The 17,977-nt window shown below is 45.1% G+C and overlaps 1 protein-coding gene across 4 annotated transcripts in view; it reads left to right on the top strand.

The window, feature by feature from the left end:
* Positions 1-918: 918 nt before the first annotated feature.
* The window catches only part of AGAP1 (ArfGAP with GTPase domain, ankyrin repeat and PH domain 1), a 327,099-nt gene continuing 310,040 nt past the window's right edge, over positions 919-17,977 (top strand). For 3 of the 4 annotated variants that reach the window (XM_054515344.1, XM_036386314.2, XM_036386313.2), the window contains exon 1: positions 919-1,449. In XM_054515344.1, coding sequence (XP_054371319.1) covers positions 1,287-1,449 — 163 coding nt within the window. In that variant the 5' untranslated portion in view covers positions 919-1,286. The remainder of the gene's footprint in view (positions 1,450-17,977) is intronic. The other variant, XM_036386316.2, reaches the window with a different exon arrangement.

The raw sequence follows: 17,977 nt of genomic DNA, 5'->3' as shown, positions 1-17,977 counted from the left end.
GCCAGAGCTCTATACCCAAATAAATTCATTTGGGGGGGGAAGTTATCAAAATTACTGTCTTCCTTCCTGTGATATATGTCACTAGAATGGATGGATACAGTTTTCCTGAGGCTATCCTATACCAAGTTGTCCTTATGCTGTTTCCTACAGCAAAGTTTGCTCCACGTTTCACAGCTTTGGAGCTTAAATCCATAGAATATTGATCACAAAAATGGATTCATCGAGGTCAGTGGCTGACAGGGCACAGCTTGCTTGCTGATATTGCAAATAACCCTCTTTGTGTAATGCCAACAGTGCTTCATTACTCCACCAGACAATTCTGATAAGCCACAGAATTATAGGATTGTTTCAGCTGGAAGGAACCTTAAGGATCATCCCATTCCACCCCTGCCATTCCAGGGACAGCTTCCACTATCCCAGGGCGCTCCAAGCCCTAGTGTCCAACCTGGCCTGGAACCCTTCCAGGGCTGGGGCTGCCATTCCAGGCGTGAATGGCGGACTTTGGGCACAAACTCCTACTTTCATCACCTTCAGGGCTCCAGCGGCCGCGGGGCCGGACTCACGGTGAGGGGCTCCATCCTTCCCTACGGGGTGAGCGCTGCCGGCCGTTCCTGGGGACGAGCCCCGAGTTCTCCGACAGAGCGGGATCGGGGCGGGTTCGAGGAGGGTCCGGTGTCCCTGAGGGGACGCGGAGCGGCACCACCGCGACCCTCCCTCAGCGCCTCCCTCCGGGACTACATTTCCCATCGTGCCCGAGGGCGGGGCAGTGCGGGGCCTGCGCGATGACGTCACAGGGATGGGCGTGGCCTGCGCCAGCGTGAAGCGGGGCTAAGCGGGGAAGGACGCGGGGCGAGCGCGCGGGAGGGCGCGAGGCCGCGGCGGGGCCCCGACCATTGGCTGCTGCGGGGGCGCGCGCCTGCCCGGGGGGACCCGGCCATTGGCTGGGGGGGGGCGCGCGCGCCGGGGGCGGCGGCGGCAGCGGCAGGACCGGGAGCGGGAGCCGTGAGGGGCTGAGGAGGCGGCGGGACCGCGACCGGCGGAGCAGGACCGCGACCGGGAGCGGGTCCTTCCTCCCTCCCTCCATGGGGCCGGGGGCGGCCCTGCCCCGCCCCGCCGCCGCCGTCGTGAAGTGACAGCGCGCTGCGAGGCCAAGGCGCTGCTGCCGGCCCGGCACGGGGCGGGGGGGGGGGGTGTCCGGTGAGTGAGGCGGCGGCGGCGGCCCGGGCTCGCCCCCGCCGCCGCCCGGGGGTCTCGGCGTGAAGGGGCCGGAGCGGAGCGGCCGCGCCATGAACTACCAGCAGCAGCTGGCGAACTCGGCAGCCATCCGGGCCGAGATCCAGCGCTTCGAGTCGGTGCACCCCAACATCTACTCCATCTACGAGCTGCTGGAGCGGGTGGAGGAGCCCGTGCTGCAGAACCAGATCCGCGAGCATGTCATCGCCATCGAAGGTGAGACGGCGGCCCCGGCACGGCCGGGAGAGGGAGCGAGCGGCGCAGGGTGCCCCAAAACCTCCCCTAGCCCCTGGCCCTGCACCCCCCAAAACCTCCCCCAGCCCCTGGCCCTGCACCCCCCAAAACCTCCCCCAGCCCCTGGCCCTGCACCCCCCAAAACCTCCCCCAGCCCCTGGCCCTGCACCCCCCAAAACCTCCCCCAGCCCCTGGCCCTGCACCCCCCAAAACCTCCCCCAGCCCCTGGCCCTGCACCCCCCAAAACCTCCCCCAGCCCCTGGCCCTGCACCCCCCAAAACCTCCCCCAGCCCCTGGCCCTGCACCCCCCAAAACCTCCGCCAACTCCTGGCCCTGCACCCCCCGAAGCCTCCCCAGGCCGTGGCCCTGCGCCCCGAAACCTTCCCGCAGCCCCCTGCTCTGCTCCCCCGCACCAAGCGTCCGCCAGTCCTGTTCTCCGTCTCAAGCCTTCCCCAGCGCATGGCTCTGTTTATCCATCCCCCCCCCCCCCCCGTCCCTTCTCCAAGACCACGGCTCTGTTTATCCATCCTCCCTCAGCCCATGGCTGTGTTTCTTACCCTTCCCTCCCTGCTCCCCTTCTTCCCCCCTACCATTGCCACCCCGTAAATAGCCCTGTCCCCTCCGCTCCGCCTCCTCCATGGCCCTGCTCCCCCTCATCTCCCAAGCCCATGGTCCTGCTCCCCACTTCCCTCCATCTCCCCCTCTCCCCGTGCCCCCCAGCTCGCGGGGCCGGGCTGCCTGTCCTTCCTTCCTCCACCCCTCGTGGCTGGCGTTTTCAGGGAGCAGGAGGTGTTCCCGCTTGGTCCCCATCATTTCCTCGGCGCTGCATGCCCCGGGTGGCCCCTCTGCTGGGATTTGTGGGGTTTAGAAGTTGTTCTGCTACTCGTCCGCCGTTGCTGTGCGGGAGAGCAGCGGGCTCCTTCGGGCTGGGGTACGGTGGGAAGGGTGATGCTCGCTTTGCCTGCAGAAGGGTTTGGGAAAATGAAATTTTCTCCGGCGCTCCCTGCAGCATGTGATGGAGACAGTGTGGGGCTGTGGTTTGGTGGTGTGAAGCGGGTAAACAAGACGTGCAGCTGGGTTACAGAGCGGTGTCGGTCTGTGCAGTAGTGTAAAAACAGGTCGGGAGGCAAGATGGAGATAACAGCCCTCTAAGCTTAGATTTATGTGCATCTATCCCCGCAGGAGCACTACAGAAGGTGAACTGCTTAGGATGCACAAAATAAGGAAAGAAATCACCAGCGTAGGGAAGTCTGCAGATATTTTTTCTTAACTGTCGGTGGAGTTAAAAAGAGCAAACGGTATTGGCTAGGAATATGTATTTTGTGGAGAAATTTATGACTTATTTTGCATGATAACTTGCTGAGCTTCACATCGTGTGCTTTTCCAACTGGAGTATCCTGTCGCTGTTTTGGAAGGGATTCAAGGTAGCAGAGTGTGATGTACAGCAGCTGAGATAGAGCTGCCTAAAACAGTCTTGTGTTGGTGGCCTAGCTGCTCTTTAAATGATATGCAATCAAAACGTCCCGATGGAGAAGCTGCTATTGAGATTGCTGCCTGAAAGATTTATTTGTGTGCCTCTGGAGCAGTGGAGCTTGAATAGACAGAAATCCTGGTTCTTGCAGTTAACATTTTGGGGTTAGTGTGTTGTGTGGCACAGCAGGGAGGCTGGCAGTGCCTGTCACTTATTACAGAGCAGTCCCCAACTCACATCTACATCTGACCAAGTGTGTGCTGGAGATTTGTGCATATTCTGTGCTTTAGCATCACTACTGAGACTATGGTGTGGGGCTGTCCCCTCCTGAGGGTGCTTTGCCTTTTCTTTCCTCTCCTGAGCAGTTTAAAACTTATTAATACATCTGGTGGGAAGCACTGTCCCCTTCTCCGTGCTGCTGCTGTTTGGATTTCTGTGGGATGCGTGATGCCTGCAGCAGAGCGTTTTTTCAAGTGGTAATTAATACATGTTTCTGTGGTATAAACGTGTTTGTGAATAAGATGCTTGGGCTCCAGTGATGTGCCAGGCTTGTGTGGAAGTGGGAGGAGGATGTGGAGCACTGGATGTAGTTATCTCCTTAGCATGTGACTCGTGATAGTCTTTTCATGTATTAATGATTTCTGTTACCTAACTGTGGCTCAGCTCATTTGTCAATCACAAAAGACTTGAAAACCAAAATAGCAGTCTAAAAACATGTTTCAAGAGCTGAGAGGATGAGTAAAACCTTCACAGATAATTTGCTGTCTAACTTTTATTGGACACTGAGTCATGAGAGCAGTAGCTCTGATAGCTGGGAACGATTTCTCTAGAAAATGAGTGTATTGTATGTCTTCTGAGGGCTCTTCAGCTAGCTCTTAAATATTTTAAAATGGAATAGTTGCAGAGTTAGAGATAAAACAACAACTCCTCACCCCTTTGGATTACAACTCCACCAGGCTGTATTTTTGGGTAAACCTCCTTTAGCTAACTCTTTCTCACTGATAGCAGCTTTTAAATCCATGTGGTAGTGCCATTTGTTGCATGTAGGAAAAACAGACATTTGGCTTGTGGTGGTTGCCTTCCAATTTTGCTGCAAAGAGCTTAGTGTTGTACTGATAACTCCCCAAATCACAAAATCCTTTAACCTCAGGGTACTTGAGGTTCACTGACAGGAATTGTGGTGTGCTTGGCATGTGGCTGCTGTGAGAAAATAGCAAGTGACTTCCTGGAAGAGTTCCTTCCACTGCAAGGAGAACTGTACCCCGTAAAGAGAAGAGTATAGTCTTGTTAAGTTCAGGCTGCTTTAAACATCAACTCCAGCCTACATGTGCTCCTTGAACTGCTCATTTAATGCTCTCCTGCTCAAGAGAGGTTTGACAGCTCTGGAGAAGAACATGCTTGGAATTTTAAGCAATTTGGGACTTTCAGTGGAGTTCCTATTACTGATTCCTAGAGTTTTCTTTCCTATGTAGAGTGGCACTGTCTTTCCAGCACTTCAGGTTTTATTGGCAGTGTAAACCCTCTTCCTTTTTACATTTGGAGTTCCTCTTACATTTGGAGTTCATAGGGGTGTCTGGACATACTTGCTGGACCAAAGATTGTTGAAATAATCTGAGATTCGAATTCTCCCTTCAGCAGCAGTTGTTTATATTCAAGTGCAAGAGTGCTATCTAATATGAAGGGAGCAAGTGCTAAACTGGGTCCTGAATTGATTTGTCCTTCCTTTTTTGCAGAGATTTCTTGCCTTGGGTTATTCTAAGTTACATGTGATACTGGATAAAACAGTTCTGGGTGACAATACTTCATGACTTTTTCCTCAGTGGATAAAGGTGCTGAAATAAAAGTGGGCTGCTTCCAGGTTCTTGCATGTCTCACAGTTGCAGAGCCAACAGTTGAAAAGCATTTGTTCTGTATTTTTTGTAGGAAGTTCATGCTAAGTAGCCAATCAGTTTTACAGTAACTTAGACTGTTATATTACTTTAATGACGGTGTAATTAATATTATTAGTCTGTTACACAGACTTTACCATAGTAAAATCTGCCTTCCCATGTTCTGTAGTTCACAGCACTGCTGCTTGGTCAACATTAAACATTCCTTATAGCAAGGATGTTGTGTGCTTAGAAACAGGGAGAGAAAATATGAATTGCTTTCAGTGGTCTTTGGGATACTGAAAATATTCTGAGGTTTCACGGTGTGGTGATCTGCAAGGGTAGGTAACAGCTGAATATGTCAGTTCCAGTTTCTCACCATCCAGGCTCAGACTAGCACTCTATTTTTATAAACTTTACCAAGATGGAAAACCAAGGAAAGATGGTGAAAAATCTAATTTTTAATGCTTCATAAAAAGGCTTTAAAACACTTTAGCCAAGATGATGTACACATTATTAATAGTCTATAAAAATATTAATATACTTAGTACTAACATGCTGATGCAGCAGGTGTTGAGCATCTCAAGTAGCTTTTATTTATTTATTTATTTATTTATTTATTTAAGGGGAAATTATTGCTTTAATTGGTAAGAATACCATACCAGACATCATGTAGGTATGAATTGCTGTGTTCCAGAGCATTTTGTGGTCTTTTTTCTAGTTTTTCTGTTAAAAGTAAATTTTTAAAAAGCATGTTGTAAATGCGAATTTTAATTTTGAAATGGTGATTATTAAGTGATTGTGAAGAAATAATTGAAGTCTTAGGGGAAATGAGATTGTACATTGGAAATAACTTGCTCGAGGCAGTGCAAAGATACACTGGCAGGTGTATGGGTGGGAGAAAATGGAAGAAGGTACAAACCTTGTTTAATTTTTTCCTTCTGGTCACTTTTAGAAGTATACTGTTTGCTGAAAATAAAGTAATTCAGGGTGGAGCTAAAACTCTTGAAGTACCTGAGCCTTAGAGGCATCTGATTGTTGTAGCTCTCCAACTTTGCAGCCCCTTGGATGCTGGCATTGAGTCTGTTGAGAGCAATGTTACAGCAGGAGCCATACTCAGTGTTGGGTTGAGGCAGCAGTGGTGTCTAAACACTTCTGCTGCTATTGAAGGCTGAGACAAATGATTGAAAAATGCATGTGCTGCAAAAGCATTGCTCTCTCTAGGGAAATACAACTGTTCCAGGCCAGCTTAGACAAGGCTTGGAGCAGCCTGGGATAGTGGAAGGTGTCCCTGCCCGTGGCAGGGGGTGGAATGGGATGAGCTTTAAGGTCCCTTCCAGCCCAAACCATTCTGGGAGTCTCTGGGTGCTCGTTCCGTTATTTCAATACATCGAGGGAATGGTGGCATAGTTCAGCTATTTAGGTATCACTGACCAAAGCTGAAGAAACCTTTCTCAGATATCTGATGAAACAACTGCATCTAGAAACCACAATAGCAATTGGCCTCCTTGAGCTTTTGTTATGTTTGCATCTTGGAACTGGCTCAAACTGTGTAATTTGTCAGATCAATCTGATTCTCCCAACAGCCATCTTGTTTCAGATTGCTGGGTGAGCACAGCAGAGCATGGCAATGGGCTGTTTTTGTTGGTTTGCTGGGGGATTAAATCCAGGTGATTCAGGTGTGGGGAATCTGCCCACAGAGCGGGTGAGTAAGTGTATCCAGGTGGATTCTGAGCTTGCACAAACACAGTGAGCATCGGCTTGGCTGAGGATTGTTTCCTGTCACAACCAGGGCAATGTGCTGGGGGCAAGTCTCTTAATGCCCTTTTCTGCTGATTGTGCACCTTTGTGCCCTGAGCTGTTAACCTGCCTCAAAGGTAACATTCAGAGGGTGCTGAGGCCCTGGCACAGGGTGCCCAGAGCAGCTGTGGCTGCCCCTGGATCCCTGGAAGTGTCCAAGGCCAGGTTGGACAGGGCTTGGAGCAACCTGGGATAGTGAGATAGTCCCTGCCCATGGCAGGGGGTGGAATTGGATGATCTTGAAGGTCCCTTCCAAACCAAACCATTCTGTGATCTACTCTTGTTGTCTGTAGACCTCCAGTGTGAAGAAGTTGGTGAGATGCAGCACATGTTTTGCTGTTTGTGTAGCTCATATGCAAATGGAAAGATATTTCTTTTTAATGCTGAAGATGTCAGACTCCAGCATGTAGGTAAATGAGAAGATTCAAATGTGTGATATTAACTGTAGTTGCAGGGGTAAACTAAAAACTAGTTTTGATAGCTGTGTCTGAAGTTCCTGGAATGTCTTATTCTGGCTTTAAATTATACGCTTCACTGCTGTTCTCTGCAAAAGCTGCATGATTAAATATCAGCTGCTTTTGAGCAAGCGCAGAAGGCTTCCAGATCAGGAGGAAAGCCTTAAACCATTAACTGCTGAGGATAACTTCTTTCCCCGGGGCACAAAAGGAGACCTGCTGTGGATCAGCTGATGTTGGTGGAGCAAACGTGTAGTGAGGCTTTGGAGTTTTCAGGGAGTGTGCCGGGCCTTCTCCCACCGTTTGCTTTGGGGGATTAGTTGAAAGCAGCAGGCAATAATGCTGATACAAGGGTTCGTGCTGCTGTGTATACATACCACTGTTTTTATTTCTATTTAAATTGGCAGATGAGTCCTGCTCCCCGAGAGGGGCACTCGGCAGTGCAGCAGACAGGACATTGGATTGGCTTTTGCTCAGCTCGGGCTCTTGGGAAAAGGAAACACTTGGGAAGCTGGGTTGCTGTGTTTGTGTTCTGCATTGTACTGAGCACTAACAAATGGCTGTTGTGGTTTCCGGGAGGTGACACCGGTGCTCAAGCTAAGTGTCTTCACAGGACTTATCTTCCAATTAGGAGAAGTGCTTCTTTTCCAGCACTTGAAGCAGCCGTGGGCTTAGCCTTAACTTTGCCACCTGAAGGAATATGTTTGTTTCTTTGATCATGCTGTGAAACTTTGTATCCCCCCCTCAGTTATGTCATTAATTGCTAATATTTAAGGGATGCAGTTATAACTGTAAGGCTGCAGTATGTTTGTAAGTGAAATTAAAAAATCCCACATGCTTTTTGGCTAATGAGAGAGGCTTGGAGTAGTGTCAGGCAGTTGAACAACTCCCCAGACTTCAGGAATACTCTGTTCTCCACTGTGTCACCACTGGGATTGGTTTTGTCCTTACCAATGAGCAAGGTGAATGGTAGTGTTGATATTTTTAGCAAATCTTTGAAGAAAAGGTAATGTAAGCTCCAGAAAAATCTCAGAACTCAGTTGCATCTCAACTGTGTGACCTTTTGCTGACAGTGCATTTCAAACATCCCTTTCTGCAATTGTTAGTTTTTATGTGAGGGGTTTTTTGTGTGACCTTCGTACGCACGGCTTTATATCAGTTGTGGAACAAATCCAAAATGATTGCTTAGTAATCTACAGTGGATAAAGTTTTCTGTTCTGAGACAGCAAGTGGTATATTCAATAGTTTTGATAATCCTGATGTCTCTGGCAGTAAGAGATTTGTCTTCTGTTATATTAGTTTTTGTCCTTGACTGCCTTCAAGCACTGTTTGTACTTTGAGTCACCTGTACTGAGGGAGAACTGTGGCTCAGCTTCTCTTTTGTGTACCTGCCTGTCCTCACACCATGAAACAGAGCAAAGGCAGTGCCAGATGTGGACAAGTTGGGATGCTGCTGATTTTTGATGTTTGACTTCTGTGATTTCTGTACCAATGGAGACTGAAAAGGAGGGTGATTTTAACCTAGTGTCTCTAAGGAGAGACTTTTCAACCACTTCCTAGAAGGTTTTGATCTGAAGTTGTTTGCAGTTAATTGTGATTCTCTTGTAATTGTGCTAAGGTTATAAATGCAGCATAAATCTTGTGATCCATGTTAGAAATAAGGTAATGTCTCACTTACATGTATTTTGGCTACCAGGCATCTGTGATTTCTTAGAAAGTTTGTTTTAAATCTTAGTCCCAAGGGGGAAATGGTGAGGATGTCAGGTTTTCTTGGTGGTGGTGAGTCCATTGTGGGCAGCTGGCAATTCCAAAGCCCTCTGGAAGTATTTAATCATTTTTTTCTTAAGTGGGTAGAAGCAGATGTGTTACTTAATCAGTATGTGCAGATTCAGCCTCATTAATGCAATTTCAGGATCCTGACTAATCTATTTGGAGCCTGCATAGTGGTACAGATGACAGGGTGTTAAGATAGTGGTGCATTTCTAAACCAGAGAATGACTTTTCTTTCACTTTTCTTTCTTACTGCTTAAAGAAGCTTCACTTAACCACTTCAGGAAGCCAGAGCTAAAACCACAGGGTTGATCTGTGTGAAAGATGTAATTTCAGTGTTTCCTTTGTAGCTTCACTAGTTTACATGGTTGGATAATGAATGTAAACCCAATGATGAGGCAGTTACTTTGTTTGGTAATTTCCCCTTTTATCCCAAAGAAAGATACAGGCAAGCAAAGAGACTCTGGGGAGCACTGGAATTGAATCTATAGCTTTGTGTGTATTGCTTTGTGTTTGTCTGTGAGAAGCTTAAATTTTCATTTTTTTTTCATTGCTTAAAGGGATTGAGAAACTGTTTATAGCTTAAACCAAATCAATGCTCAACATGACTTAACTCAAAACCTCAACTTGGTAGTGCTTACATTTTCTATTAAACTAAAACCACAGAAGTTGTTCCTTTTAGTAAATTCCTTATTAATTCTCCCACTGTCTCTATAATTTACAACTGCCTTCTCCAGTTCCCTAACCAGAGGGAGGAATGACACAGCCAGGCAGTCACTGTGGCAGGGTTTTGTAGCATCAGGACTGGGTTATACAGATACAGCAGGTTCGAATGTGAGAGATCCTTATCTTTGTTTGAGCTTCTCATGCTCAGGACAGCAGCCAGGACGCCTGTCTTTTTGGTATCACAGCAACTGTGCTCTCCAGAGGAAATATGCTAAAAGCATGGCACTGGAATGCCCAGACAGCAATCATTTAAATGGATCCTATTTAACCTGGCAAGTGCTGCTGTGTCTGAGTTAACCCCTTGTGTGCCAGGAGCTGTTTGCATCACTTGGGCAACATCCCAGCTCGGTGCCTGGCACGTGAATTTAGAGATGGCCAGTGGACAAATGAGGAATTTTCTGCCTGGTTGGAATCATCTTGGACTTGTAAGTTTTAGTGTTGAAGAGATGTTACTTCTCCTGTTTTTCTTCCCCCCCCCCCCTAAATTCTCCCCCAGTATCTGTGGAACCCTTTGTTAGAGCATCTCTAACAGCACGAAGCTGCATTGGGGATGTTTGGGTCAGATTTTAGGAAAAGGTTCTTCCCCCAGAGGGTGCTGGCACTGCCCAGGCTCCCCAGGGAATGGGCACAGCCCCAGGCTGCCAGAGCTCCAGGAGGGTTTGGACACTGCTCTCGGGGATTCACAGGGTGGGATTGTTGGGCTGTCTGTGCAGGGACAGGGGTTGGATCAATGATCCTTGTGGATCAGGATTATTCCAGCTCAGGAGATTCTGTGGTTCTGGAGGGTGGCCTTGCTGTGCAAGATCAGACAGTGTTTGGACAGCTGCTGTTTTTCATCCAGCAGTGAATTTCCTCAAAGATACACCAGCCAAACTCAGGGAAATGCTCCATAACTAGGGAGGTGAGGAAGGAGATTGAAATGTTTTAAGGCTGTGGATGGATTGATAAACATGAAGTTGAAATCCATGTCCAGGTCCAGGAAACAATCTTAAGTAGGCTTGCCTAGAAACTTAGGGAGGGTAGTTTTAGAATTATGTGGAAAGGATCTAGGAGGGTTCTCACAGCATAAAAATGATTGTGGCTTTGCAGTTTAAATCTGCTGCTCTGAACTAGGTTAGCAGGTACCAGTTGATGGAATGGTCCTTTCCCCACCTGCTTTCTGTACTGCTACAGTCAGAATTACTCATTCAGTGAAATTGCTTGAGGTGGCTTGAACGTTTATAGTAATTTTCATGTCTCCAAGGCAAAAATCAGGTCATCCCTCAGCCTTCCTGTGGCAGCTGTAGCACATGAATGCAGGCAAGAAATCCATAAAGCCAATTTATGGCAGGAACCAATGGCACTTCTTGTTGTAGACTTGGCCTAAGAAATTACCTGTGTTGCTTTCAAAAAGTTGATCTGACTGCAGGGTGCAAAGGATCTCTTGGAAACTCATTTCATCCATTTAGTAATGCTGGAATAGTAAGAGGGAGCAATTGAGCTGCCATTGGATTCCTAGGTTAGAATATTGATGTCTTTTCTTTTGTAAATTTTATGTAATGGTCTGAGTTAGGCTTCAGTGACTGAGTTGTTCCCGATGTGGAAAGAGAAAACATTAATTAATATTAGGTCATAGTAAACTGTTACAGACATAGTACAGCTCATGGAGAGGCCTAGTAGGTGTTTATATTTAGGTGAGGTGATGTGACATGACAAATTTGGCCTGGTAAGAAAGAATCAAAAGTCAGAGATAGGCACTTACTATCTCTGAAGTGACATACAGCTTAATATCTACTGCTGTGGGAGGCAGGTTATGGAGGAGGTATGGAGAGAGAAAAAGATGGGCTGTAAATCTCTGATTTGGATCACTGTTGAGCACTAAAACTAGAATGATAGCTTGGAAAGTCTTAAGAGATGTGAGTATTTGATTGTGAGGATTCTGATAATAAAAATCACTTTCTCATCAATTGCACTACCTCTGTTTCTGGCCAGAAGGTGTTATTGCTTGTGCTGCCAAGGGTGCAATTGTCAACTATCAAATCTAATAAATAATGACAATGAAGGAAAATAATGTACCATTGCTGTCATGAACATAAAATCAATGATGTAGCAGAGTTTAAAGTGCTTTTGTAGTAAAGCTTTGTTCATATTTTCAATACATGCTAAAGAATTAATAGGATTATTTTCTTTCCACTGTGAATAAAGCCAAGTAATAGTTTTCCTGCCTAAAATCAGTTTTGGATTGCTGTTCAGGCTTGGGGTTGAAAGATCTCTGGGAGTCCCTGGGCCAGCTTCTGAGCCCCTGCACAGGGTGGTGACATGAATGATGGATGATGAGACTGTAAGAATTGACAATTGTGCTGGTATGTTCTGAATACAGCAAAGTCTGTAGCTGCAGCCTGAGTGCAGGTGGGACCTTGCTGGGGTGGTTTATCATTTTCCCATGGCAGTTCTGCTACTTGAATGGCAAGCTGTAGTTCCACCCTTGGAGCTGAGTAAATGAAAGCAAGGAGGAGCAGAAACAAGCTGAGGAAAACGATTCCTATACCCTGAGGCAACTCATCCATTTAGTCCCCTTTCATTATTTTTCTCATGCAAAATAAGAGTCTAATTTTAACCTGCATTAATTAAGCCTCAAAAATGCCTCCCCGCTATGAGGCTGTGGCATTTTAGAGCATCTGGATGTACAACAGTACATCAGTTAATGGATGGAAGGATCTGGCTGTTGGCTTATTTGAAAATGAACTTTAGGTAGGGTTGGGCACAGCAAAGGCTGGGCTGAGTACCGGGGGAGGATGGGTGTGGGTATTGGGTGCCAGGTGATCAGTACCTACAGCAGACACCTGCCTGGATAGCTGCCTGAGAGCTGATAAAAGTGGGATTGGAGCTGAGCTCAGGAGCCCTAGGTGCCTTCCAGGAAGACATCACTTCTCTGGGAATATTTTGCTTGCAGGAACATCTTGCTTCCCGCATAATAGGCTTCAGTCAGAGTGATGCTGGTTTGATTTATGGTGGTAATTGGCGTGGTAGTTGATGTGAACTGCATGTACTAATTGCTCACTTGCTACTCCTCTCCAAATTATCTGACAAAAGCTTTTAGGATGGAGCATTACATGTGTTTTAAAACTGGTCTGCAGACAAATGTAAACAATTGTTTTGCTTTAAATGCTGAATTCAAGTGCTGGTCCATTTTAGTCACTGTAATGTTAAATGAGAAATTCAGTGGCTTTCATGTAGTCTCGTTGTTGTTCTTTGTGGGATTTAAACAACAGCTGAAAAAATATTCCAGAACATGCTTCCCCTCCCCTTTAAGCTGGAAAATTGCCATCATCTATGTGGTAATAGTTTTTGTGTGTTATCTATATGGTGAAGGCAGAGCATGTCTGTCTGTGCAGCTTTATGTAGTGGAAAACACAGTGTGCCTTTTGAGGTGGTGGTGCTGATGTCAGTGCAGCAAAAACTGCAGTGGGAAAGCATAAGGAAGATAAAATGGAGATATTCATGCAGTGTTGGGATAATGAAGGTATTTTGGCTGTGATTCTGGTAGAGGATATGTGCTTTGACTATTTTGCTGTGTAAACCAATGAAGTTTAATATAAACCAGAGAGATTTTGTATTTCCAGGCTGATAGGGAAAATCCTGATGTTAGATTATGGAATGCAGTAGTCTAAAGAGATGACTTTTACCTTTTCTTAAATAAGGCAAGAGCTGTTTCAGGAGGGAGCTGATTCTTCAGACTGAGAATTGTACAGGCTGCTCTGTGTGAATGGGGAGGATTGCTGTGCTTCTGTAACATATTGGATTAAAGTGGGTGTTTGACAAAATGAGCATTAATCTATCTCAAACTTAATATTTCAAGGTGATTTAGACACTTCAATCATATCAAATTTTCTAATTTGAGCCTGACTGGCTTGCTCTCACAGCAAGCACTGAAATGAGATTACAGACAGCTGAAAGAAATTAGTCAATTTGGAAGCAAAAAGCATTTAAATACAGGTGTTTGGCTGTGATTTGAATATAGCCTGTCAACAGCAAGAGGCAAAATACCTCAGTGACCTAAAAAGTGCAAATATGTCCCTTTAGGGATTACTTGTTGTTAGGTAATGACATGTTATTAAAATTAAAGCTCACATTTATATCCCTTGATTTGCTAAGTAGGCCAATAGCTTTTTAAAATCTTGGTTGATAAATGGGGAAAATGAATTTTGTCAGAATTTGTAGGGACGCAGCTAACTACTGCTGGTGTTTTGGATGATTATTTTTTAAATTAATATGTAAATAAGGTGGTGTACTCAGGCTGAACCAGCTACCTGCTAGAAGCTTGAATACAAATGCCATCATCTTGGAGGAAAGCAGCACTGGAGTGTTTTAGAAGTTGTCTGGTATTCCCGAATTCCAGTGGAAGGTGCTGTCAGAGGAACCTGTGTTACCATGCAACGTGGAGACATTTCTTCTCCTTGCCTGACATTCTGCAGCTGGTTTTGTGTAGTTCTCGTACTGTTTCTCTACTCAGTAGGTGGAAATATTGCCTGCTAGGTAAGTGGTGATATTTGATAAAAGCTGGTGAGTGATGCCACATTAGGCAAATGAAATATGGATAAATTACAATTACAGATGGGATTAGATCTTATTCAAATAAGATCATTGAGGATGTAAGTAAAAAAAAAATAATCCAAAATAACAAGCTGCTACAAACAGCAGTGAACACAGTTGTGTAATTCTGTGTTCTTCCTGAGAATGAACAGTGTCTGTTATTTCAGCATCTGTCTCTTGTTTGCCTCTGTGAACTTGATGCCATCAATAAAAAGGCTGTTCCTAGCTAGGTATGCCAGCAGACACTGGACATTTATTGTCCTCAGGGTAATATATTTCCTGGACAGGGATTAAGGTGCAGGTTTCACTGGGAATAGTGTGAGGAGAACACTACAGAGTGCCAGAAAAACCCTCTGCTACCCTGTGACTGTTTGGGTTGGTTTCTGTTATAATCATTCTTGGGTCCTTGGCTTGTGTGATGGGTCTGCTCTGAGGATCACCTCTGGATTGAGGAAAATTGTTACCTGTGGGTGTAACAGGCACTTCCTACACATTCAGGAGTTAAAAACTAAAATCAAGAACAAGTGTAGTGGGCTTGAACTTGAAGATACCTGATTGAAATTCAGATAAAGGTCTAGAAAAGCAGCAGTGATGGCAACAGGATAATACTGATTATGAACTGTCCTCCAGATTGTGTATAGCCAAATTGTTGTTGTATTACCATCCTATACAGACTCAAATAATAAAAAAGCAAAGAATTAGACAAGACTAATTTTAGTCCAGTTTTTCAAGCAGAATGTAAAACCTGAGTCTTAGGAGATAGTACAGTAAGCATCTGGAAAATGTTGCCTCTGTAGTAGTGACAGTGGCTCATCTCTTGGCATCCACGGTGGGTTTTGTGTTCTGGGTGCTGTGGCCAAGCTACTGCAGGAGCAATTCCACATTGAGCAGAGGGAACTGAAAGCTCAGTGTGCTTGCTGCTGGCCCTGGAGCTTGAATCAATTGCTAAAAATGTACATGCAGATGTGTCTGTCTGCAACCCAAAACACCTGAGGGAAGAGCAATGGACTTGAAAGCCTGGGAGCTGTGTATGGAGAGCTCAGTTTGGTTTGATGTCCTCGGGAATGTGGGCAAGTGGAAGCTCTGATGCTGCTGAGGGATGTGACCATCATGGGGAGAGTGTGTGAGATTTGATTTCTAGCTGTAATAGCTTATAAGTAATTCCTGTGGAGCTGTAAAAATGGATTTGAATGGTCAAGATAGCTGTATATACTTGAGCTGTGGGATAGTGAGTGGTTTCCTCACTTGCAAGGAGCATTTTTTGCTCAGAGTTTGCCTCCAAGCAGGACAAACGGGCCATTGAACATAGGTGGTGGCTGGAATGCAGCAGCTTCAGTGTACATTGCTTTTACTCTCCCAAACTTCTTGAGTGCTTGCAGGCTGTTGGCTTCTGGAAGCAAAAAGAAGCCAAATTCTTGTAATAGTCAAGGACAAACAGCTGTTCTGGGAGACTTTGAGATAGGAACTAAAATGACATAACTTGAGAGAATTTTGAAGGCTTCTGGATTATCACTTTAGTGTGCTTGCATGTTGTGAAGGGATTTGCTGGATCCACTTCTGCTTCTGGTCCCTGTGATTGCCAACTTTCAGACCAATTTCTGTATTTAGACATTTATATGTGCTATGTGATAATGAGCAGCTGATGTAAAAGCAAATATTTTTAACTGCTTGGCACTTGTTTAATTTGGATCCTACATCCACTTGTCAGCAAATGTATTAATTTGGAGTTAACTTTTACCTGTTTAAAATGAAACCCAGTGTGTTAATTCCTTTAAAAGAGCAGTAAATCAAATTACTTGTATTTCTGTTGCATTCAAGTGGGAGGTGATGGGGAGTATTTCTAAGAAGGAATAGATGAGGGCTAATGACAAATTGTGGTACAAGATGGAAATAACTGAGATTGAAAATCAGATCTGTTCTCTGTAACATGTTTTTCATCCAGGGGCTGACTTGCATAAAAGACAATAAACTGTTTGAGCTTCTGCTCTTTGTTTACTCTTGAGGAGGTGGAAGCTTTACGTTGAGAAAAGGACTCAGAATTTGTTGTCTTCTTATAACATGTGGCTGCTTGCTAATCTTATGGAAATGATGTATTGAGCAGATGAGACCTGATTAATAATAAATAAAGATGCTGAGAGTGATTTGGGTGGGGGGGAATTAAGCTTTTCTTTTAATTCTTTTTAAACCCCCACAGAGTAAAGCCTCTTTACGCTAGTCAGGTAAGCATAGTCTGTAACCTGAGGATTATATTACTCTGCTCCTTTGTGCCTTAGAGTTACTACAACCTCCATTCAACTTCAATTCAAAATGAGGTGATGTGCTGCTTGATTCCCAGGTTGGATTTAGCTGAAAATAATACTAGAAATGTGCAAGACTTGTGGTAAAGTTGAGCAGCAGAATATAAACTTGCTAAAAACAGATGCAGATCTTCACGGCCCTCTGAGAGCGTAGTTGAAGAGTGGGTGAGCCTGTGATATTTAATTTAATTTGCTGCTGTAGAGCTGGTGGGCTGGTGGAGGGCTCTGGGCTCTGTTTGGTGAATTGCTGTCTTACACCTAAATGTGCTTTTCCTCAAGGAGCAGAGCAGGGTAGGATGCTGCACAGAAACTTGCTGCTGAACACCTCAGTGTAAAATAACTTCCAGGCCCTAACAAACTGGAACCTGTTTCTCTGGGAGAGAAGGTCCTTCCAACCCAAACCACGTTAAGGAAAGGAAATCTAGTCTTCATTCCAAATGTTTGATTAACCTCGACCATGCAGAGTTGTTGTTTTTTTGTAGGATGGTCAGGTTGTCTGCTAGACTTGTGAGTGAAAGTTACAGTTTGTTACCATCTCAACACCCCCTGTAGTGGAGAACAAAGAATTTCTCTAACTTGGAAAATCTGGATCCTAGGTTTGAGTGAAATCAGGAGCGTGTTCCTGAAGTCAAGTAATGCTAATGCTGCTCCGGTGTTGGCTACTTTGTATGGTGTAATCTAAGTCATTTTGTAATTAATGTGTGACTGTGGTAATCCCTTAATGGTGAGATAATTGCAGCACTTAGAGGAGTAACTGTTGGCCAAAATACACAATTAAGTTTTGCATTGGGTAGCTTGAATTTTGTGGAAAATGATGATTTATCCCCAAGTTCATGAATGCTTGAGTCCCAAGTAGGTCAATCTCTCTTCCCTTCTACAAAATCAGAGGGTTCTGTAGTTGATTCCCTCTGTCAGTGACTCTGGGAAGCCACAGAGTGCTGTGGAGATGAGAATTCTGCCAATCTAAACTTTCCATGGAAACATTTATCAGGAAATTTAATTGAATGAAAAAATAAACTAACAGGCCAGCCTAGATCAGCCTTCTCATGTTGTCCTAATGCTTCCTTTTTGCTGGCTGCCCTGATACTGAGGTGTTTGAGTAGTCTGATAATGGATGAGTGCAGATAGAGCCCAGTCAGAGCAGTAACCCTGCTCAGAACATACATACATCACCAGCTTTTCAGAAATGTCATCTTGTACTGCAGTGAAAAACACAGGGTTCATGTCTTCAGGTTTTTAGTACACGTTAAATTTGCATCACAAGTTACAAAGCTTTAGTGAAAGATTCTCAGCATTGCTGAACAATCATCCTTACAATTTTCACCTTTTATGTTGAAGATATGATACCAGGGGTTAGGAACTTGAAGCATTAAGTGTTTGTGAGCAGAAAGCACAGTTCACAGGATTTCAGGGTAAATCAGTGAGTTTTCTTTGCTGTTGTACTCACAGTAAAGCTAGGAGTGTTGGAAGTTTCATTTACATTCTTTTCTAAATACTCAGCGTTCAGATCATGTGTTGAGAATTTTTTTTTAATTGTAGAAGTACTGAGTG

This window comes from Molothrus ater, chromosome 7, assembly GCF_012460135.2.
Source record: "Molothrus ater isolate BHLD 08-10-18 breed brown headed cowbird chromosome 7, BPBGC_Mater_1.1, whole genome shotgun sequence".
In the NCBI taxonomy this organism is placed as follows: domain Eukaryota; kingdom Metazoa; phylum Chordata; class Aves; order Passeriformes; family Icteridae; genus Molothrus; species Molothrus ater.
The sequence above is the reverse complement of the archived record's forward strand: the minus strand, read 5'-3'. Positions and strand labels throughout refer to the sequence as shown.